The 18768-nt window shown below is 39.2% G+C and overlaps 1 protein-coding gene and 1 long non-coding RNA gene across 2 annotated transcripts in view; one reads left to right on the top strand and one right to left on the bottom strand.

The window, feature by feature from the left end:
• Positions 1-18768, bottom strand: part of si:dkey-22o22.2 (neural-cadherin) — a 130131-nt gene that overhangs the window by 17863 nt on the left and 93500 nt on the right. Inside the window, exons 13-19 of the mRNA XM_011485705.4 lie at positions 18488-18737; positions 15972-16099; positions 15702-15888; positions 15247-15390; positions 5387-5670; positions 1887-2516; positions 806-1802 (exon numbers count right to left, since the gene is read on the bottom strand). Of these exons, the coding sequence (XP_011484007.1) occupies positions 806-1802; positions 1887-2516; positions 5387-5670; positions 15247-15390; positions 15702-15888; positions 15972-16099; positions 18488-18737 (2620 nt within the window). The remainder of the gene's footprint in view (positions 1-805; positions 1803-1886; positions 2517-5386; positions 5671-15246; positions 15391-15701; positions 15889-15971; positions 16100-18487; positions 18738-18768) is intronic.
• Positions 13763-17066, top strand: LOC144984440 (uncharacterized). Its single transcript, XR_013648113.1, has 3 exons — positions 13763-13878; positions 14564-14748; positions 15614-17066. It is a non-coding gene; the product is annotated as an uncharacterized LOC144984440 (long non-coding RNA).

Here is an 18768-nt window from a genome sequence, read left to right as displayed (position 1 = left end):
TAATTTGTTGCCTGGTAACTGTGACAAACAATAGTAATACAAAGCAATACAGCTTAGCCCTGCTTGGACACTTCTTAAATACCCCTTCAGAGTTATATGTTTTACAGCTGAATAATTCCATATTGCTCGTTAATGCACGCATTTTATAGCTGGCCTCCGGTATTCTGGTGCTGCTTGTATAGTTGCTGCATCTCAGTTTACACGCTGTCACCTAATTTCTATTGAAAGTCCCATCATGTCTCACTTTTCTCGTAAAGTTGTTTGGTAGAAGCCTTTTTCAGCTTCAAGTTTGTGATTTTGACATATTTTACCTGTTAAATATGTGTTTTTGTGTTTCCTTAAAAACAAAATAACACCAATGACTAAATCAAAAAATGTTCTCATTGTTATGAACAAATTCCAAGTGCATATCATGAATATGAAAAAATCTACCACCTCAGGCACCTCTTATTTAAAAAAAAAGGTCACATCAAGTGTAATATGTAAGGCATGCTTCTTTTCTTAGCAACTGGTGAACAAACACATTTATTTCTCCAGAAACTGTTGCCGGATTAACTAAAGCTCCACCCTTCTCAGTTTTTGCCTTAGCCCAGGGCCTCAGAGACGCAAATTTAAAAAAAAGATTTAAGCAGACCCAAATGTTGACCAGATCAAACACTGCTACTTGACATGTGCATACAAGACAGACATATGCATCCTATATTTTGCTGACTGATGTATTAAAGATTTGGCAAATGTCACCAATGCAACATGTTGTCTTAGTTTGTAAAATTTGAGACCTGAAGCAATACACACCCACACCTACCTTCAAAACTGTAGACAATGAAGTGAATGTGCCCGGGTGAGTGGGGGTGGTCATTTCTGTCACCAATGACAACCGTTAGTGTGCTGGTTGAGCTCATTGGAGGCGAGCCGCTGTCAATCATGAGAACTGGGAGTCGGTACTCTTTCTGGCGCTCTCGATCAAATGTTCGAAGGGCGGTGATGGCGGCGCTGCCATTCCGAAAGTCTGTCAGATTAAAGTTGGTGGCGTCAGATGTGAGCATGAGGAGCCGCACTGAGAAAGGACTACCATTGGTGGAGGTGTCACGGTCAGTGATGTGAAGAAGGAAGGAGGTTTCATTCATTCGCACCGCCTGGGGTGCCGGAGTGTTCTCCCAAACAACAGGCTTATAGGGGGCTTCAAACTCAGGGCCATTGTCGTTAACGTCAAGTACTGTAACCATGACGATTGCAGTGCCCGTCAGGGGCGGATGACCAGCATCTGTGGCGAGAACCATAATCTTGTGTTGAGAGATTTTCTCTCTGTCCAGGGAATTGGCCACAACCACCCATCCAGACTGGTCCACCAGGAACTGGTTGTAGGGGTCTGAGTCCTTTGAAATACTGTAAGAAAAATGCCCATTTTGTCCTGAGTCTAGATCGGATGCTGTAACCTGAGCAATGATTGTCCCCACAGGGACATCTTCTGACATGGCGGGTGATTCATAGAACTGAGGGAAGAAGACAGGAGCATGGTCATTAGAGTCCTCCACTTGAATGAGACAGTGGGCCAGACTAAAAAAGTCATTATCTTCAGCCTTCAGGGTCAGATTGAAAGTCCTCTCCTGAGGTTTTTCAAAGTCCACCTTTTTCTTCAGTTTTATCACCCCACGTCGATTCATTTTGTCTGTCTCCATGAAAAACTTTCTGTCTTGGTCACCACCAACAATGCTGAAGGTTACGACTGCATTTTCCCCCCGATCTCCATCTGTAGCAGAAACTACAAGAATTTCACTGTTGACCTCAAGGTCCTCAGTCACCTGAAAGACATAAAGAGAAATACTTTTTTGTTTATATTGATGATAATATTGAGAACCAGATATATTTTATGAAGGGAGACTCACCTTAGCAGAGTAGACCCTCTCAGTAAAAATGGGTGGGTGGTCATTGACATCAAGAACCATGATGGTGGCTGTCCCTGTCCCTGACAACCCTCCCCCATCACGGGCCTCCACCACCACCATGTATTTTTCCTGCACCTCCCGGTCTAAAGAGCTCAGCACTGTGTTGATGGTTCCCGTGGTGGTGTTGATAGAGAAGAGGTTGAGATTGATTTCATTACGAATGTTCTTGATGATGCTGTAGGTGAGCATGGCATTCCTGCCCTCATTGGGGTCGTCCAGGTCCGTTGCACGCATCTCCATGATGGAGGTATCTGCTGGTGAGTTTTCAGCAACTTGACCAACAAAACATCCATCAATTTCCAGAGCTGGGCATGGAAAGAAAGGTGCATTGTCGTTGATGTCTCTGACTTCTAGAAGCACATCAGCGAATCCCGTCAGCCCCGCTCCTCCTTCGTCAGTGGCGAGGACGAGGAACCTCCATGCAGGGCGCTCTTCACGGTCCAGGCGACGCTGAGCATAGATTCTTCCAGTGTGTTCGTCAATGGTGAACTCACCACCCGCTCCTTGGCCATGGAGAGAGTAGCGAAGGGCAGTCTGGTCAGCTTCTTGATCTGGATCTGTGGCTGAAACCTGCAAAAATGAGAACGTTTTACCATGTACTAACAAAAAAAACATTTTGGGGGTTTCATGTTTAGACTCAAGGATTTCTCATAATTTCACCACCTGGAATCAAGACAGATCATTGGTTTTTCACTTGTGTGAGGGCAACCAAGCATTGCACAATACTATTTACAATACCAACCTTTCAAGTGGAAATTTACCTCTGAATTATTGGTGGAACAGCTGGGATGGAGTAAGCTCGTGCTTATTTCCCATCATGCCTCTGTTTAGACTCTCTACTGCTGGCTTACAGCCCCTCACAACCCCAAGCTAACATTAGCAGTGCAACAAAAATGGTGAACAATATTAGAGCTATCCAGCTGTACAGTTTTGAGCTAGATGTCAGCTCAGACGTGGAAAACGAAGACTTACATGGATCTACTCGTCTACAAGTGGATGCATCACTGAAGTGGAGCACGGAGCTTGTGCTAATTGTAGTTTGAGTGTAACAACTACATGCTTTTTCGAACAACAGTTTTTCATTTGCTGCGGACTCACCTAGATTTGAATAAAGAAATACTCAGAAAATCAATTTTTATCTTAATTTTCTTTACATATATCCTCCATCAGAAAAATGCCACAAAAACATGTTAGAAACACCAAATAGACAATTTTCATTAGAGTGGGTTTTCAATTTCCTATAGTATTTGACTGTCTTTCCTTAGACGATCTGGAACAAAACACATCTTCTTTGTAGGTAAAAATAGTCATCACAATTTTGTTCCAAGCTGGTCGAAGGTGAGATGTAAACAATTCACGACACGTCAGTAGCATTTGTTTTCTTGGAAAGAAACAATTTCTTTTTGCTGTTGTTCTGTCTCTCCCTATCTAAACAGCTGAATAGCTATTTTTCTGTGAAAAGTGTCAAGCCCAGCAACTAGGGCACACACCAGGGAACTGGTTGCAGTAGCTGCCCCTGTGCACACACACACACTCCTCGGTGAAGGAATAAATAATTCTCTGTAGCTTTGTCCTTCTGCTTAATTAACCTGCCTTTTTGCTATCTCTCTGAACGAGGGGACAAGAGCAGCACCACCGAGACGCGCTCACATCTTTCACCGAGACACACAATGCAATTAAAAGTTAATAGACTCCGACAAAAGGGAGAGAAAGTACACTTTTACCCTTTCTTCTCACCAGAGGGTTTGTTTACAGAAACCTTTGAAGTTTCCCCCCTTCCCCTCCACAGCCACCTCCCAAATGTTGACTCCCTGCATCTCCTGACAATGTGATGCAGGCACAAAGCATTAAAGATGAGTGGTAGTGGCACCACAGAGGATGCTGTCGCACAGGTGAAGTCAAGAAATATTCATTTCAAATTGGATTTCCTCCTCTGTTCACTATCTGCTGAATTGTATTAGTATATGGGGCTGGGAGCAGCATGCAGTGGGGAGGTGAGAGGGGAAAACAAACTATTGGAAGCTTTAGAGAAGAAAGGGATGCGCAGCAAATCAATTTCAGAGAGCGATGGGAGGCAGGCCCAGGTTGAGGACTAGGTGACACATTCCCCTTTCTTGCCCTTCTAGATGTACCTCCACATTCTTAATCTGATTAGGCGTGGCGTCATATTTAAATTACTGTGAATTACAGGGGATAGGTGCGACAAAAGAGCAACGAAAGCCACAGAAGAAAGGGGTCAACTCTGACTTTTTAGAGGCAACTTTTTAAACACTGGACACTTCGTTTCAAGAGGGTTCAGTTACAACAAACCTGAGGGCCTCCTTTAGCTGTGACTGTGTTAGAAATGTGTGCTGCGTTTGTATATAGAGATCAGATGTCGACTCAGGTGTTGCTCCAGGCTAGTTCCCCTGCAGAGCGTAACCAACAGCATGAGATTTTTCTGCAGTAAACCTAATAGATTTTCACATATTGCTTACACAAACATTGGTGAGAGTTCTAGCTTTTTGGCTTACATTTTTACAGGTTTCAACCGGAATAGGAGAAACGTTGATTAGTAGCAATGGCTAAAATAATTTAATAAAATCATTTGTCAATCTATCTAATCATTCCTTTAAGTGTACCACCGCATAGGGTTAAAGTGAGGGTGAATTGTATCCCAGCATGCAATTGGAAGAAAAACAACCCTTCATAATCAAATGTAGTATTTGTGTTTTAGTATTTGTGTCTAAAATGTAGTCTTTTTGTTCTAATTGTAGTTTTTGTGTTTGTTTGTTTTTTGTTGGACAAAAGGGTGAACTAGTTCAGGTAAGGCATTGGAGGAAAAGGACTTACTAAACAACAGCGAAAGTTTTTCATGCAGTAGCAGTTGAGGGCAAAACAAACTCATAGGATTTATTCATTGGAGACTGGTGTCAAGGTGAAAGTAACTGGAGCCAAGTAAGTTGAGGCAAATAATGTCTGGTGGTGTTTTACTCGAGTCAGCCTGCATTTAATTTAATAGTAAAACATCCACCTTTGAAGTGGAAATAAATGTTTTTGCACTCTAGTTTCAAAACCTTTTTGAGCTTTTGTTATTGGTCACCTTTGACTGCTACAAGATAGGGGATTTTTTTATGTACCTTATCATTTAATTGGAAATTTAAGCACAAGTTGACATGTTTTTTATGTAGTTATGTACAGTTGATGGTCTAATCCCCTATCCTAGAAACACTATTAGGCTCATCTATCTTAAGGTTGAGGCTTTGGCGGTGTCACAGCAACAAAAAACTACGGAACCAATGGACAAGCTTCTTCCAGTTTTTTCGTCTGGGATATGAGAGGAAAGACCTGCATCTAACAGTCTTCATAAAGGTTGCATCAACTTTACTACGGTAGCAGTTTCAATTTGGTCTGAATGTATTGGAGGTGAAACATTCGTACAACATGAACCAATCACAGACCTCCAAAATGAAAACAGGAAGCTGGGTGAGTTCCTCCGTCACAGCTGCATGGTACTCAGTCTGACTGAAGACAGGCGCCTCGTCGTTACGGTTGACCATGTGAACCAGCACGTGAGTCTCGTTCTCCCACTTTCCATCGGAGGCCACCAGTCGGAGCTCATACCGCTGCTCCATCTCATAATCAAGAGGCTGAGCCACAAAGATGGTTCCCACTTCAGGTTCCACGTCAAATGTCCCCATGGTGTTTCCCGAGGTGATCTGGTAGCGCAGTTTGGCGTTGGCGCCTGGAAAAAAGAACAGTTTATACGTGTTTAAACGGTGGTGTGTGTTCTACACGAGTTTCTATCTGTGATCTTAAAATGCTAATAGACAGTTTTAAAAGGAAATTAGGACAACCAAATTAGGAGAAAGAACTGCTCAGCCGAAAATATCTACCAATATTTTAACACCATTTCTTGTTTGAAATACCAGAGCTGCAGTTAAAATAAATATGCAAGTTCTGATAGAAAATATATTAGAGTTCTACCAACATGCAGGCCTTTCTTGTAACCCAGAGCACCTCAGGCAGAAGAACAGCACTACTAATTTATCCAGACTTGTTTATCAGTGCTTTTACTGTGAAAGAATTTTTAAAAATGTTATTGGAGAAAAACTGTACACGGACACTAAGGACTTGTACAGTGTGTATCCAAATTTTGACTGGCAGCAGGGACACATGCATTCAAAAACACACAAACCATGTGGACAGCAGCAACAAATGCCAGACATGAGAGGAGAAATCCATGCACTTCCCTCACAGTGGGACTCATTAGACACTCTCCCGTCCACACTTCCTGAATCTTCCTGCCTTGCAGACGCTCAGTTGCAAACAGAGGTGTTATTCAGTGTTATTCAGTTGCCTTAAAAAACATCATATATGCTTAAAATGATTTCCTAGAGACGCACCAGAAAACTTAAACTGAACATTAATTCAGAACTACGTTTTTGTCTCTGCAATGATATATAGTGGGCTTTTAAAAAAAATATGAATGTAACTTTCCTTCCATCCATTATCTTAACCCGTTTTGTTGCTAACTATACATATTAAATATTGTATCTACCCTACAGATTTCTTTTTCGCCAATTTTGTGTTGTTCTTCATTACTTTAAATTTTAGTCCATTTTTCCATCTTTTAGCTGGGTTTCCAAACATCTCTCAATTACTTTGTCTTGTATTGTTCCGAAAAAGTACAATATCCATTTATTCAATTCTATTACACATGTACATTATGTTGGTAATATAAGTGCAATTATACTTTCATTATTCACAAGGTACTATTATTGTCCTTTAGCGACACTGGATGTACATATTTTAGACTTTACACGGCAAAACCTTAATCTTCAGAAAATAAAAAGACCCTTGCTTCAAGAAAAAATGTCTAATTTTCTGTCTTGTAAGAAAAATAGTCATATCAAGAAGTTATTCTTGTTCTAAGAATAAGAAATCTTGGAAAGACCACTTTTCTTACTGCATTGGTAGATTTTTGCTTCTATAAAGAAAAAATTAAAATCGTAAGACTTTTTTACTTATTTAGGGGTTCTGGTTTTTTGGCATTTTATATTTTACATTTTATATTTAAAATGAATTTGAATTTCCAAGTCTAAGTTTTAAATATTCTTTTAACCGCCTCGAGAGCATCATAATTCCATTGCATTTGCAGACTTTTCCTGTCCTTTTCTCTCTTTGATTCATCCTTTCCTTTTGTCTGTTTCCCCACTGCTCTTCTTTCTTCAAGAAGTAAAAAGATGCAAACACATACATCAACACACATGAGCACACATGCATGTGTGCACACACAGATGCATGCCCATAGCCCAGAGGCAGGTCTGCTTGCATCCAGCTTGCTCTCCCATTTTTGCAGCACCAAGGAGACTTTAGGAGACAAACACCATCTGTGGAGACGTGGAGGACCTTCATTACGACACTGGGTAGTGCATGTACGTGTGTGTGTGTGTGTGTGAGGAGGAACTTAAGTGCACCGGTCCATCACAGCCTTTAGGCGGGATCCATCGTGACACTCGCCGAGCCGCTCAGTGCACGTGTGTAAACGGGAGTGTGTGTAAATGTGTGTAAAAGGAGTAGCTACAGTGGTTTTTGCCTAAGGCAGCCTCCCTAATGATCAGTGTGGCCATATGGTATTGCCCCCACCACATATACACTTACTGGCACATGCACACACATACACACACGTGCAAACTAGGGGATAGGTCTGATTTAATTCACAGCATAGCAGGAGACCCCAAATTGAGATTAAGGTCAGATCTCTGCTCCTCATGAGATAGACCTGAAGGTACGGTTGTCCCTGAGCATCGACTGCAGGTCATCACTCTGAAGGACTCAACTTATTACTGAGGGAAGTTAGTCTCATGTTCACATGTTGATGCCTTAAATAGCTGAAAGAAATCCTGCAGTTTTAATGACTAGGGTAGGGGTCCACTGCAGAAACGACAATGTTAATAGAACAGCGGCTTCCAAAAAGGCTCACAGCTACAGGTTTTCCTTCTCATGAATTACTGCAGTGGCCTGTTTGAGCATTAAATAGAGAATGTTAATGGTTCTCCTATGTGATTTTAGCCATATTTATAAAGAGTTACTGAATTTCCAAGATTTTAATTTCCAATTAATTCTAATTAATCATTAAAGACCCACTCCAATGAAAATCATGCTTTTGATGTTTTTAACACGTTCTTGTGGCATTTATCTTATGATGATTATTTCTTTTTTTTCCAATTGTTGTAAATCAGATGCAGACGAAGAGGTTATTTGTGACATAAAAAATCAGCTGAGTGGACCACAAACTCCCTGCTCCACTCCATTCTGATGCATCCACTGGTAGGCAACTTGATTTATTCACATCTTTGTTTTCCCCGTCTGAGCTGGCATCTAGCTTAAAACTGTACAGTTGGACGGCTGACATATTGCTCAACATTTTTGCTGCACTGGTAATGTTAGCTAGCAAGAGAGAGTGTGTAAACAGATAGCTCAGTTATGGGTAAGGGGTGGCGGGCTTGCTCCACGCCAACGGACCCGCCCACAACTCAGAAGTGACTATGTCCTAGAAAACGACACAGTTTTAAAAAGTTTGCTTTTAAATGTAAATTGAATAGTTTCTTTAGACATAGAAATTATTCTTCTTTGAGGAATTTTTTTAAGCTTAACCCTTTTTCTGTTGCTTGCTTGATGGTTGTAAAAAGTTTTCATAGGTTCAAAACTAAAAAGCTTGTCTGCAGTGAAACGTTTGCTTGTTTTTTCTTCATGTGCTCCAGTTTCCTCAAAAAGCCCAAATAACTTCTTTTTAAATTTTCCTCTGAGCGATATTTTTGGGTTTGAATGGAATCTGCATTAAATTAGGAGTGTGTGTGCATGATTGTTTGTCACACTGTGTGAGTCTATGATGGATTGGGGACGATGCCCCTCTAATGTAAAACGGAGTAAAGGCTCCACCTCCATGCAGCCTTGAGCAAAATGAGTTGGCTCCAACCGTAACAGTAGCTTCTGATTTGTTCTCGGTCACCAAGTTGATGAGGTTGGGCTTCAGTGTAAATAAAATAAAAAGCAATTTAGGACCGTACAGGTGCGAAAAGCCCTCCTTTAAACGTTAGATTGTTCTTTAATGTATTTTAAACTAATGCAAAAAATATTTTTCTTTGTGTTATTTTCTTTAGAGAACATTTTAGCAATTTACAGTAAATAAGGCAAGAATGCAGCCACTCTGCAGATTTCTTTTTACCTTGCAGACCCTCACATGCTGACACAGAGAGCTTTAGTCATGCATATCATGGATAACATTAATGTTTATTGCCTGGGCTGTGACCTAATTGCACTTGCACTCCTACTGAGCTTTCCTTTGGGAGAGATCATGCTAAATTCCCACCAAGCGGGAATTAATTCAGAGCCTACATTGAAGGCGGGATAGCTTTCTGGCAAGCCGTGTGGCGCAGAAACAAGCAGAGTGCCGAGCGCTCGAGTACCCCATCATATCTAAAAGGTGTGCTGCAGAAAGAGGGGCTTTGACGTGGGGATGCAGACTGAACTTGGCTGACAGGTTTTAAATTATTTATCAGACATGTTACTCATTCTGACTGGAATATGTTTGGATTAAAACTAGCAATCTGGGCACGCCAGATCCAGCAGCAGCAGCAGCAGCATCACCTCTGATATGTGACTGGCCGCTCACACATTCAGCGGTATCGCTCACTGCAGGGCTTGCGCATGTTCACTAAACCCAAAGGCGACTCTTAACTCAAGGACCAGACTCAGCAGATTTGAAAAAAAAAAGCCTCTTGATCTCATTACCAAATACTCCTAGTTCTGCAAATTTTCTTCCAGCACGACCGAATGGATTCAGACAACACACCAGTGACAAAAGCTGCAGGCTTTAATCAGCTTTAAGGCCAGACAGGAGGTGTAGTAATCTTAACCCACCTCTCACATTCCCCTCCACCTTTTTGGGCCCTGAAACGAATGCAGAACTTTGCAATCATCTTTGAATGCGTGGGTTTCTCTTGTAATTGGTCTGTTGGGCTGATACTTTGCAGTTGGGTGGAAGGTCACCGGTCCTTCAGCACCTGTCAGCTGTGGTCATAATGTTCAACACACCCCCAGCTGAAGCCGAGGTGACTGTCGCCGCTCCAGAGGACGTAACCTTCAGTACAGTTTACAGCTCGTCTACTCTCAGATGGCAGCTTTAACTCTTTAGAATCAGCGACATTTGAGGAGCCTTTCAGTATCTGGGGCTTTTTTTACATCAGTTGACATCCTGAAACCTTCCAAAAAAGACATAAAACAGGTTCCGTCACAAAAACTGCAATGACTCAATACTGCTCTGAAAGACCCACTGCGATGAAAGTTGTGTCTTTTGGTGTTTTAAACATGTTCTTGTGGCATTTTTCTGATGATGAAGGGTATATATAAAGAAAATTGGGCTCAAAACAGCATTTTTGCATATTTCTTTATTCAATTGGTTGTAAATAAGTAGTAGACTAAAAAAATGCCTTTTAAAAAAGAGCGTATTTGAGACATAGGAAATACAATGGACAGCCCACACGCTCCCTGTGTGATGGGGGAGTGGGGTTGCTCTGTACCTGCGATCCTGCTTAAAACTTAGTCCTCATTACGAACAGACCACTGGGATTGTTTTTAAAATAGAGCATGATCGAAGTGTGATGGGTTTTTACAAAATATGTAATTCATTCCCTCGAATACTTACATTTAGTTGATCTTGCTCTAATTCTCATGTTCAAGCTGAACTAAGCCGTCATTTTAACAGACCTACGTCTATCTTGTGTGTGTGACAGAAATATCAGCTCAGGATTTAACAGCTTTGAAAATCTTTTTTTACACACATGAGAGCTGACTCAGCAGAGATCAGATCCTCAGTTTTAGTTAATCCCACTCATACCCCCCACCTTTCTGCAGTTTGGAAGGTTCGGGGGGGTGGGGGGGGTGAGCTAAGATGGATGTCTCTCCTCATTCCAGTCTCTGAAATCCCAAGGGCTGCAGAGTTGAAGGTTGTTTACTAATTACAACAGTGTCCCAGGCAACACACACACAAACACACAAAAAGCATCAGAGAGGGAATCAGCAGGTCTCTCCCATCTTAGCATCATTTAATCCCATGTTCAGCGTCTTTCTGAACCTCACAGGGATTAGTCTCAGGGGAATGGTTACTAAACTGAGACATTTCCAGCAACAAATGCACTTAGGAGAAACAAAAGGATAAAGAAAGCTCAGACTTAAGTTTAATGAAACTAGTATTTCATGTGAAAAGACTGGATTATTCTTAATGTTTCAAATAATTTTTTTTTTTTGTCATTTTCTTCTTTGTCTTTTGGCTGCTCTACCTTTCTGAGGTTGCCACAGCAAACCACCTGCCTCCATCTAACCCTCTCCTCTTCATCCTTCTTAGTCACACCAACCACCCTCTTGTCCTTCTTAACCACATCCATGAACCTCCTCCATGCTCTTCCCCCAGGGTTCCTTCCTTGTAGCTCCAACCTTAGCCTTAACATGACCATCGCCCCTCTCAATGTGTCCAAACCATCTCAATCTGCTTCCCTGATCTCCGAAACATCTATTTCTCTGATGGATTCATCCTATCCATCCCGAACACTCCCAAAGAGAACGTCAACGTATCCAGCTCTGCCTCCTGTCTCTTTCTCAGAGTCTCTAAACCAACAACATGGCTCCTTTCAGCACCATCTTGTACACCTTTAGTTTCATTGTTTTTCATTTCATATCACACCTGAAACCTTCTTCCACCACTTCCCACCTGTTTGCACACACCTCTTCACCTCTTTCCCACACATCTTAAACTATTGACCCTAGAACTTAAAGTCCTCCACCTGCATCACTTCTGCTCCCTGTAAAGTTACTGTTCCTCTTGAGTTCCTCTCATTTCATCACAGATACTCTTCACCTTGTGCTGCATTTCTCTGTACTTCTGTCTGTTCTTTTCTCTCAGTCCCACTTTTTCCTTAACTCACTTCTGAACCTTTTTGTGCACCACCAAGTCTCCTTATCTGCTTTCCTTGTTCCAGATGTCTTATCAAGCCACAACATTTATTTAAACTTGCCTTTCCAATTACAGCATTTCTTCTTCAGTTGTATTAATGAAACAAGTTACTGAAAAAGCGTAACAGATCGGGAGATAGGACCACATATTAATTTAGCAGTAAACTGTTCTATTTCTTTTATGAATTTTGGTATTTTAAAGATCTATTTTATTTTATATTTATACATGCTAATCTTCCAAGCAAACAGGTTTTGCCTTACAATATTTTATACATAAAATATTTTTTTTAGAGATATTTTCTTTGGTTATGTTAAACAAACAAACTTAAAAAAAACATCAACATAAGCATTGACACTGAACAATGTCAACATAAACATTGAAAAAAAAACATAAAATTGAACAAAATTAACTGAAAAAGGTGTTGGGTGAAGCCAAGGCTTATCTCCCCAACCCTGAATACAAACATCACATCTACCTACAAATTGTTAGAACCTTGAATAAGAAAAGAAAAAGGAAGAGGAGAAAAACAAAAAACAAAACAAACACAAACACTTCTCAAAATTACCTCACAACCCCCAGAGTCTCTAGAAGGTATTTTTGATATTTTTTAAATTTATACATTTTCTGAAACTGATGGAGTTGCATCGTCGGATAATAAATTCCACATGTTGACCCCCTGTACAAAAATACTATTCCTTAATGCATTAGGTCTGACCACTTTCTTTTTAAACATATCTTTACCCCGAAAATCATAATTATCAACTTTTATTTCAAACAAAGTCAGTATTTTGGCAAGTACACATTGTTTTTTAACATTAAACATAAAAATTCCAGTACTAAGATCAACTAAATCCAAAAATTTAAGTGCCCTTAATTTTGAAAATATTTGTTTTGTGGATTGATTGTATGAAGAGTGGTTTACAATTCTAATTGCTTTTTTTTGCAGAATAAAAATAGGTTTTGTGTTTGACTTGTAACTATGCCCCCAGATTTCTAAACAATAGGTCAAATTAGGAATTATGAGGGAACAATATAGAATATACAATGTAGCTGTGTTAAAAAAATACTTGACTTTATGTAGAATGGCTAATAATTAAGACAAGTTAGAGAGAACATGCGTTATGTGTGGTTTCCATGACAATGTATGATTCAAAATGACTCCAAGAAATTTTATTTCATTTACTCTTTCAAGAACAACATCCTCAATTTTTAACTCAGAAATATTTTCCAGTCTTCTATAGCCAAATGTAATGTACTTGGTTTTATTTTTATTTAAAGACAGTTTGTTTGAATCAAACCATTGTTTGATTGTGGTTAATTCTTTTGTTATGTCTGAAAGAAGCTTTTCCAGATTATCTCCTGATAAATATAAAGAAGTGTCGTCAACATATAAAACACAATTTAGCAAATCATTTTTCTGATGAAAAAATGTCACTATGTGACAACTACCTTGTGATTATTTATGAAACAGATTGTGAGAATAATATATTGCTGCACATGATTTCACACACATAATGTGTCTCATAACAGCATGGCCTCTTTTTTTTCATTCTAATGCAGTTTTCTAGTCTGGTCTATAGATGTCATTAGTTTCAGTGTGTCAAATGCTTCACAATCCTGAACCATTTCAATACAAATTGACTCCTTTTGGTTCAGTGGTTCAGAAGTCTTTGGTTTCTCCATCACTAGTTTTTGGTCATGTTCTCTTTACTGTTTTGCTTCTGTCCGTCACACCAGGTTTAGATTGCAAATCATCAACAGCTGTCTTCATATATGTTAATTAGCCTCAGTGTATTTAAGTCTCTGGCTTTCAGTTTGTCGTTTTCAGGTATTTATTAAATGTTTTAGTTTCTGTCACCAAGCTTGGTCTCCTGCATATTGGCTCCTACACTGACAACTATCAGTAGAAAAAAGGCAAAATAAAAGATAAAAAACAAGGTAGGGCGTTCTCAGCATACATTTTTTTTTTTTTTTTTTTTTTTTTTACAATTCAGACACTTAAATGTTTCTTCTTGTTTTTGCTCTTTATAGTAAAATACATTTTTTATATAGTATTAAGTTTCCATTTTATATTTTCATTCCTTTGTTTGCTATTTTAATTATTTGTCATTCACTCCTTTATCACTTGGTAAAAAATAAACTCCCAAATAATCAAAAATGTTTCTTTTGGAAGGAAAAAAAATAGATTTAAAGAACACACTGCTTAAAAAAGAGTTTTGATGTGAATAGAAAATAATCCTTTCACACAGCTGCTTTAGCCCTCAAAAGTTAAACAATTTCAATAAAGTACTTTAACTAAACAAAAACTAAACTTTAGTTTCTAAATATTGTCAATAGATGAATAAGAAATGTTGTTACTTCTATTATTTTTTTAGTATCATTGACATTACATTGTCTTTCTTGAGATTATATGCTGTTATTGTAAACTTGGACTGATTTGTGTGTTTGCAGCCACTGCTGCTATTTATCACCACACATTGTGTCTAACTCTGAAAAAAATAAAACCTGAGAGACTTGGAGCCAACAACAAAAAACAGCTGCCATTATGAACGGAACAGAAACGGAGAAAGAGACGCTTGTTTGTTTCTTTTCCTCTGATATTTTTGATTTTTATTTTTTTTAGCTCCTGCTGCTTATTGGTTTTGAGCGGAGGAGGAAGACGAACGAGGGACACAAACAAAGAGACAAACATCAAAACTGCCGACCTCAAGGGAGCAGCAGCACTCGCTAACGAGCCGTGACAGCGAGCGAAGAAGAGGGAGGAGAGGAGCAAAGAGGAGCAGGAAGGAGAGACCGTGAGGAAATGAGGTAAGAACTGAGGACAGGAGAAACTCCAGAAAACAAAAGAATTGTGCAAAAATAAAAGAACCAATAAGACAAAGAAAGTCCATTTTCTGAAACCTTTAGGTCTCAATTACAATCTAATAAGAGCAAAAAGTAATATAACATCAAGTTGCAATGAATACATCTATTATCTTATTTACAGCAATCTGATAAGAGCAACAAGGGAGTCATCTCGCTTAAAAAGATTAAAAACAAAAATAAACAATATAGAGGAAGACAAATGAAAAACTTATAATAGAATAAGGTTGGAGAGTCACTTGTAGATGTAAGATGAAACATTACAGCAAATAATAATTTGAGAAGAAAACAGAATAAAACACACAAAGAAAAAAAAAAGTCAATTTTCTGAGACTAGCCTCATCTCAAGGTCAGACTTAAAAAAGCGTAATCAGTTTTTTAAGAAAAGCATCAAATCCAATTAAAGAAAATAACAGAAAATAAAAAAGAGTTTGCATAACTGACCTTCATCTTCATCATTTGCCGTGACGGTGATTAGGATGAATCCGACCTCCTTGTCTTCCTCCACGCTCACCTCATACACGGGCTGGGCAAACGCCGGGGCGTTGTCGTTTACGTCCGTGATGAAGATCCTAACGTATGCTGTGTCTGTGTGGAGGCGGGGCAAAGACCAGCTTAAACTTTACTCTGATGACATCACAACTCTGCACCATTATCAAAAACTGTTTGATTCAAACGTTCAACTTTTTAATCACAAAATCTTTTAAATTAGCGCTTCAGTTGTTCCACTTGTATCACCAAATTTTAAAATGAGAGTAAGTTTTAGAGTAAAACAAAGTACTCCAGAACTCTGTTCATGATGTTTTTACAGATGGAGAGATTTTCAGATTTCACCTGTTAATCCTGCAGCAGTCATATTGTTTACTGCCAAAAGGCCCAGTGGATCCCTAAAACTGTACCTGTGTTTGGCTGGCCCTGCTGCCCTGGTCGTGCTGACTCGGAACTATCTTGCGACTGAACCTCGATGAGGTACGAAGCCTTCTGCTCGCGGTCAAAAGAGGCACGAGTGACAATGACTCCACTGGCTGAGTCGATGCTGAAGAACTGGGAATCTCCGCTCTCGTCTTTCAGGATGGTATAGTGAATCTGCGGAGAGTAGACATAGAAATTGGAAAAAGAGGAAAAGATGGAATGGATTTGCACCAAGCTTTAAAGTGGCTACTCCATACCATCCCATGCAGACCGGAGTCCAGGTCTGTGGCTGAAACCTGAGCCACGGAAGTGCCAACCTGAGCTCCTTCAGGAACTGTGGCCTCATAGGTGGATGACAGGAAGAAAGGAACATTGTCGTTGACATCTGAAGACAGAAAAGACGAAAAGTAAAACGGTGAGGAAAGTGATCAATAAAGGATCAAAAGTGCACGTTCAAACGAGAGAGTAGTTAACAATAAAAAAAAAGTCTTTGGTGTGCAATTGGTTAGAAAATGAAGTTGGACTGTATCTACACTTTCTAATAAAATGAGTTATTAGTGTGGAATTATCCTCCAAACACCCTGAAGAGCCCACAAAGTAGCTTGTCAGCTCACTTTCAAGCTCTGCTAAGCCAATTACAGTGTGGGTTTGTTCAAAGCCAGTCTAAATCAGGAAGTGTCCGCTCTGTTCCTCACTTCACCTTCCTGCAGATGCTGTTTGGGAAATGACTGTGTAAAAGACGAGGTAACTCAGAGTATAAACCATTACCCCAAATGTTTTCATCCATTTCTTTGTTGTTTTTTTACTTTCAGAGATGGACAGTAATGAGCTACACCTCATTACTTTGTCTCTTTTATAGTTTTTGCTCGTTATGATTGTTTCTGTTGATGGCTTCTTTATCTTTGATACTCCGGTTAAATTGTTTCTTTTACAAAAAACACATTTTTAAATGGTCAGTTCATTAGAGGGGCTCGTTTATTTTCCATCGTAATGGTAATTGTGTTTTTTTAAATCCTTAGGATAAAATAACTGATTTCTTCTTTCATTTGGGATCATTTATGAACACTTGTGGTTATCATGGGGGTTGGAGCGACATAATATACATATCATATAACTATCTCTTCAAGCTTGATTATAAACGATGAGTTTTAATTCATGTGTCATCTGACACCTCAGAGTATTTAAATACTAACTTTCAACTTACATAACCTTCGCATCATATTTCATACATGCATTGCTGAGATCTCGTTAGCATGATCAAAACTTTCCTTAAACACCCACTGTATAAACTCTTGCACTCTTGCATTTTATGTCCAACCATCAAATTTTAAATACAACATACAAAATAAAAAGCAGTTTCTAAGTAAATCTACTTGTCTTGAGACCAACTCTACAAAAACTAAGAGAAAAGAATGCTTGAAAAGAGTTTTAAAGATACTAAATGAGTCTGGAGTATCCCCTAAAAAGCTATTTAAAATGATTAAAAATAGAATTAAAGTATTATTTTGGTATTTACTGTTTTATTAACTTTTGGAAATGTGGGAACAATTGTCTTAATAAGCAAAATATTTCCAATAATTATTGTTATTATCCATGGGACGTGTGTCCCACAACATGCACCCATCCCTGTTACCATAACCTTTTACGTACGATAAAAGGAGAATCTAGCAGAGAATCACATGATCTGCTGGGCTTGACATCATCAGTTTTCTAAAAGAATAGGTAAAGCTCGCTTCTATTACTCATATTCTACAACATTTTCAGCCTAGATTGAATGTTTCACTATACCCCATTCAGCCCTGCAAGACTTTTAATCATAAAAAGACTATTGTTAAAATGTTATTTAAATAAGTACGTTTGTCCTCTTGGCCATCAGTTACAGCTAGCTAAACTGCTAGTGTCTACTTCTGAGCGAAAACTAATATTTGTGCAGATTTGCAATCCTGTTGCATGCGAAAGGTGGTAACTGGGTTGCACCAAGTTTTGTAATAATCAAATATACAATATAATAAAAAATGCACAATTGATCTTTTAGCTGAGGTGTTCAAGCCTTTGACAGTTTACATGTTATTGATGAATATGTAGCAGAAAACCAAAAAAGTGAGGGTTTACTTTTCATGAATTTTGAAGCTCAAATGCCCTCCAATTCTGGAAGACCCCCCCCCCCCCCCATTTTCCACCCTTTAGTGAATCATTATTCCACTAGGGGCAGTAATAGAGCTTTATCTGCTTATTTTAAAAATGGTTGCTTCTGTAAAATTTTAAAAATACTTTTGGTGGGAAAGATTTAGCTAATTTTTAAAACTTTATGGTGAGAATAACTTATCTATTATTTTTTTTCTAAATACCTACTTGCTGCATTGAAAGACAATAGTTGATAATTAATTCTTTATAATACAGCTGGACCTTGATAAACATCTGTGGATAAAATTTGAGACAGTTGGTAAATAAGATGAGTTTTTCCTGAACACTAATGTCAATATTTTTGCATCTTCAACTTGTTGACACACACTTATCAAATCCCCAGTGTATAATTGATAAAACCTATATATCATAGAAAAATGAAATTCCAATTTTTCTTGATTCCATCAAAGGGCGATAAAAACATCTTATCCCCCCCCCCCCCCCCCCCCCCCCAAAAAAAAGAAAAGAATATTCTGTCAAGTCTTTGATTTAGTGGTGTACAGGCTTATACTTGTTCAGAACCAAAAGTTTTGACAAACCTTTTAACAGGACATTGAATACAAAACACTTAGCAATTCCTCTGTCTTACCCGTCACATTGATGTAGACTGTGGTGAAGGAAGCCAGTGGTACTGCAGCAACGTTTTGCACCCGTACTCTTAGAATAAAGAAGCTGGTTGTCTCGTAGTCCAGGTTCTCAGCAACCAGGATAGATGCCGACCCATCCGCTCGGTTAGGTTTGATGTAGAAGCGCACCGGCATGTTGGTTTCCGGAACCTGGCCTTCCTCCAGGTTGTAGGTCACACGTGGGTCACCGAGGGGAGACGTTGCCTTGATGGTCTGATGAGAGAAACCAGTTGTTTTAAAATGC

This window comes from Oryzias latipes, chromosome 16 (assembly GCF_053564925.1).
Source record: "Oryzias latipes strain Hd-rR chromosome 16, Olatipes_Hd-rR_3.1".
Classification (NCBI taxonomy): Eukaryota; Metazoa; Chordata; class Actinopteri; order Beloniformes; family Adrianichthyidae; genus Oryzias; species Oryzias latipes.
The sequence above is the reverse complement of the archived record's forward strand: the minus strand, read 5'-3'. Positions and strand labels throughout refer to the sequence as shown.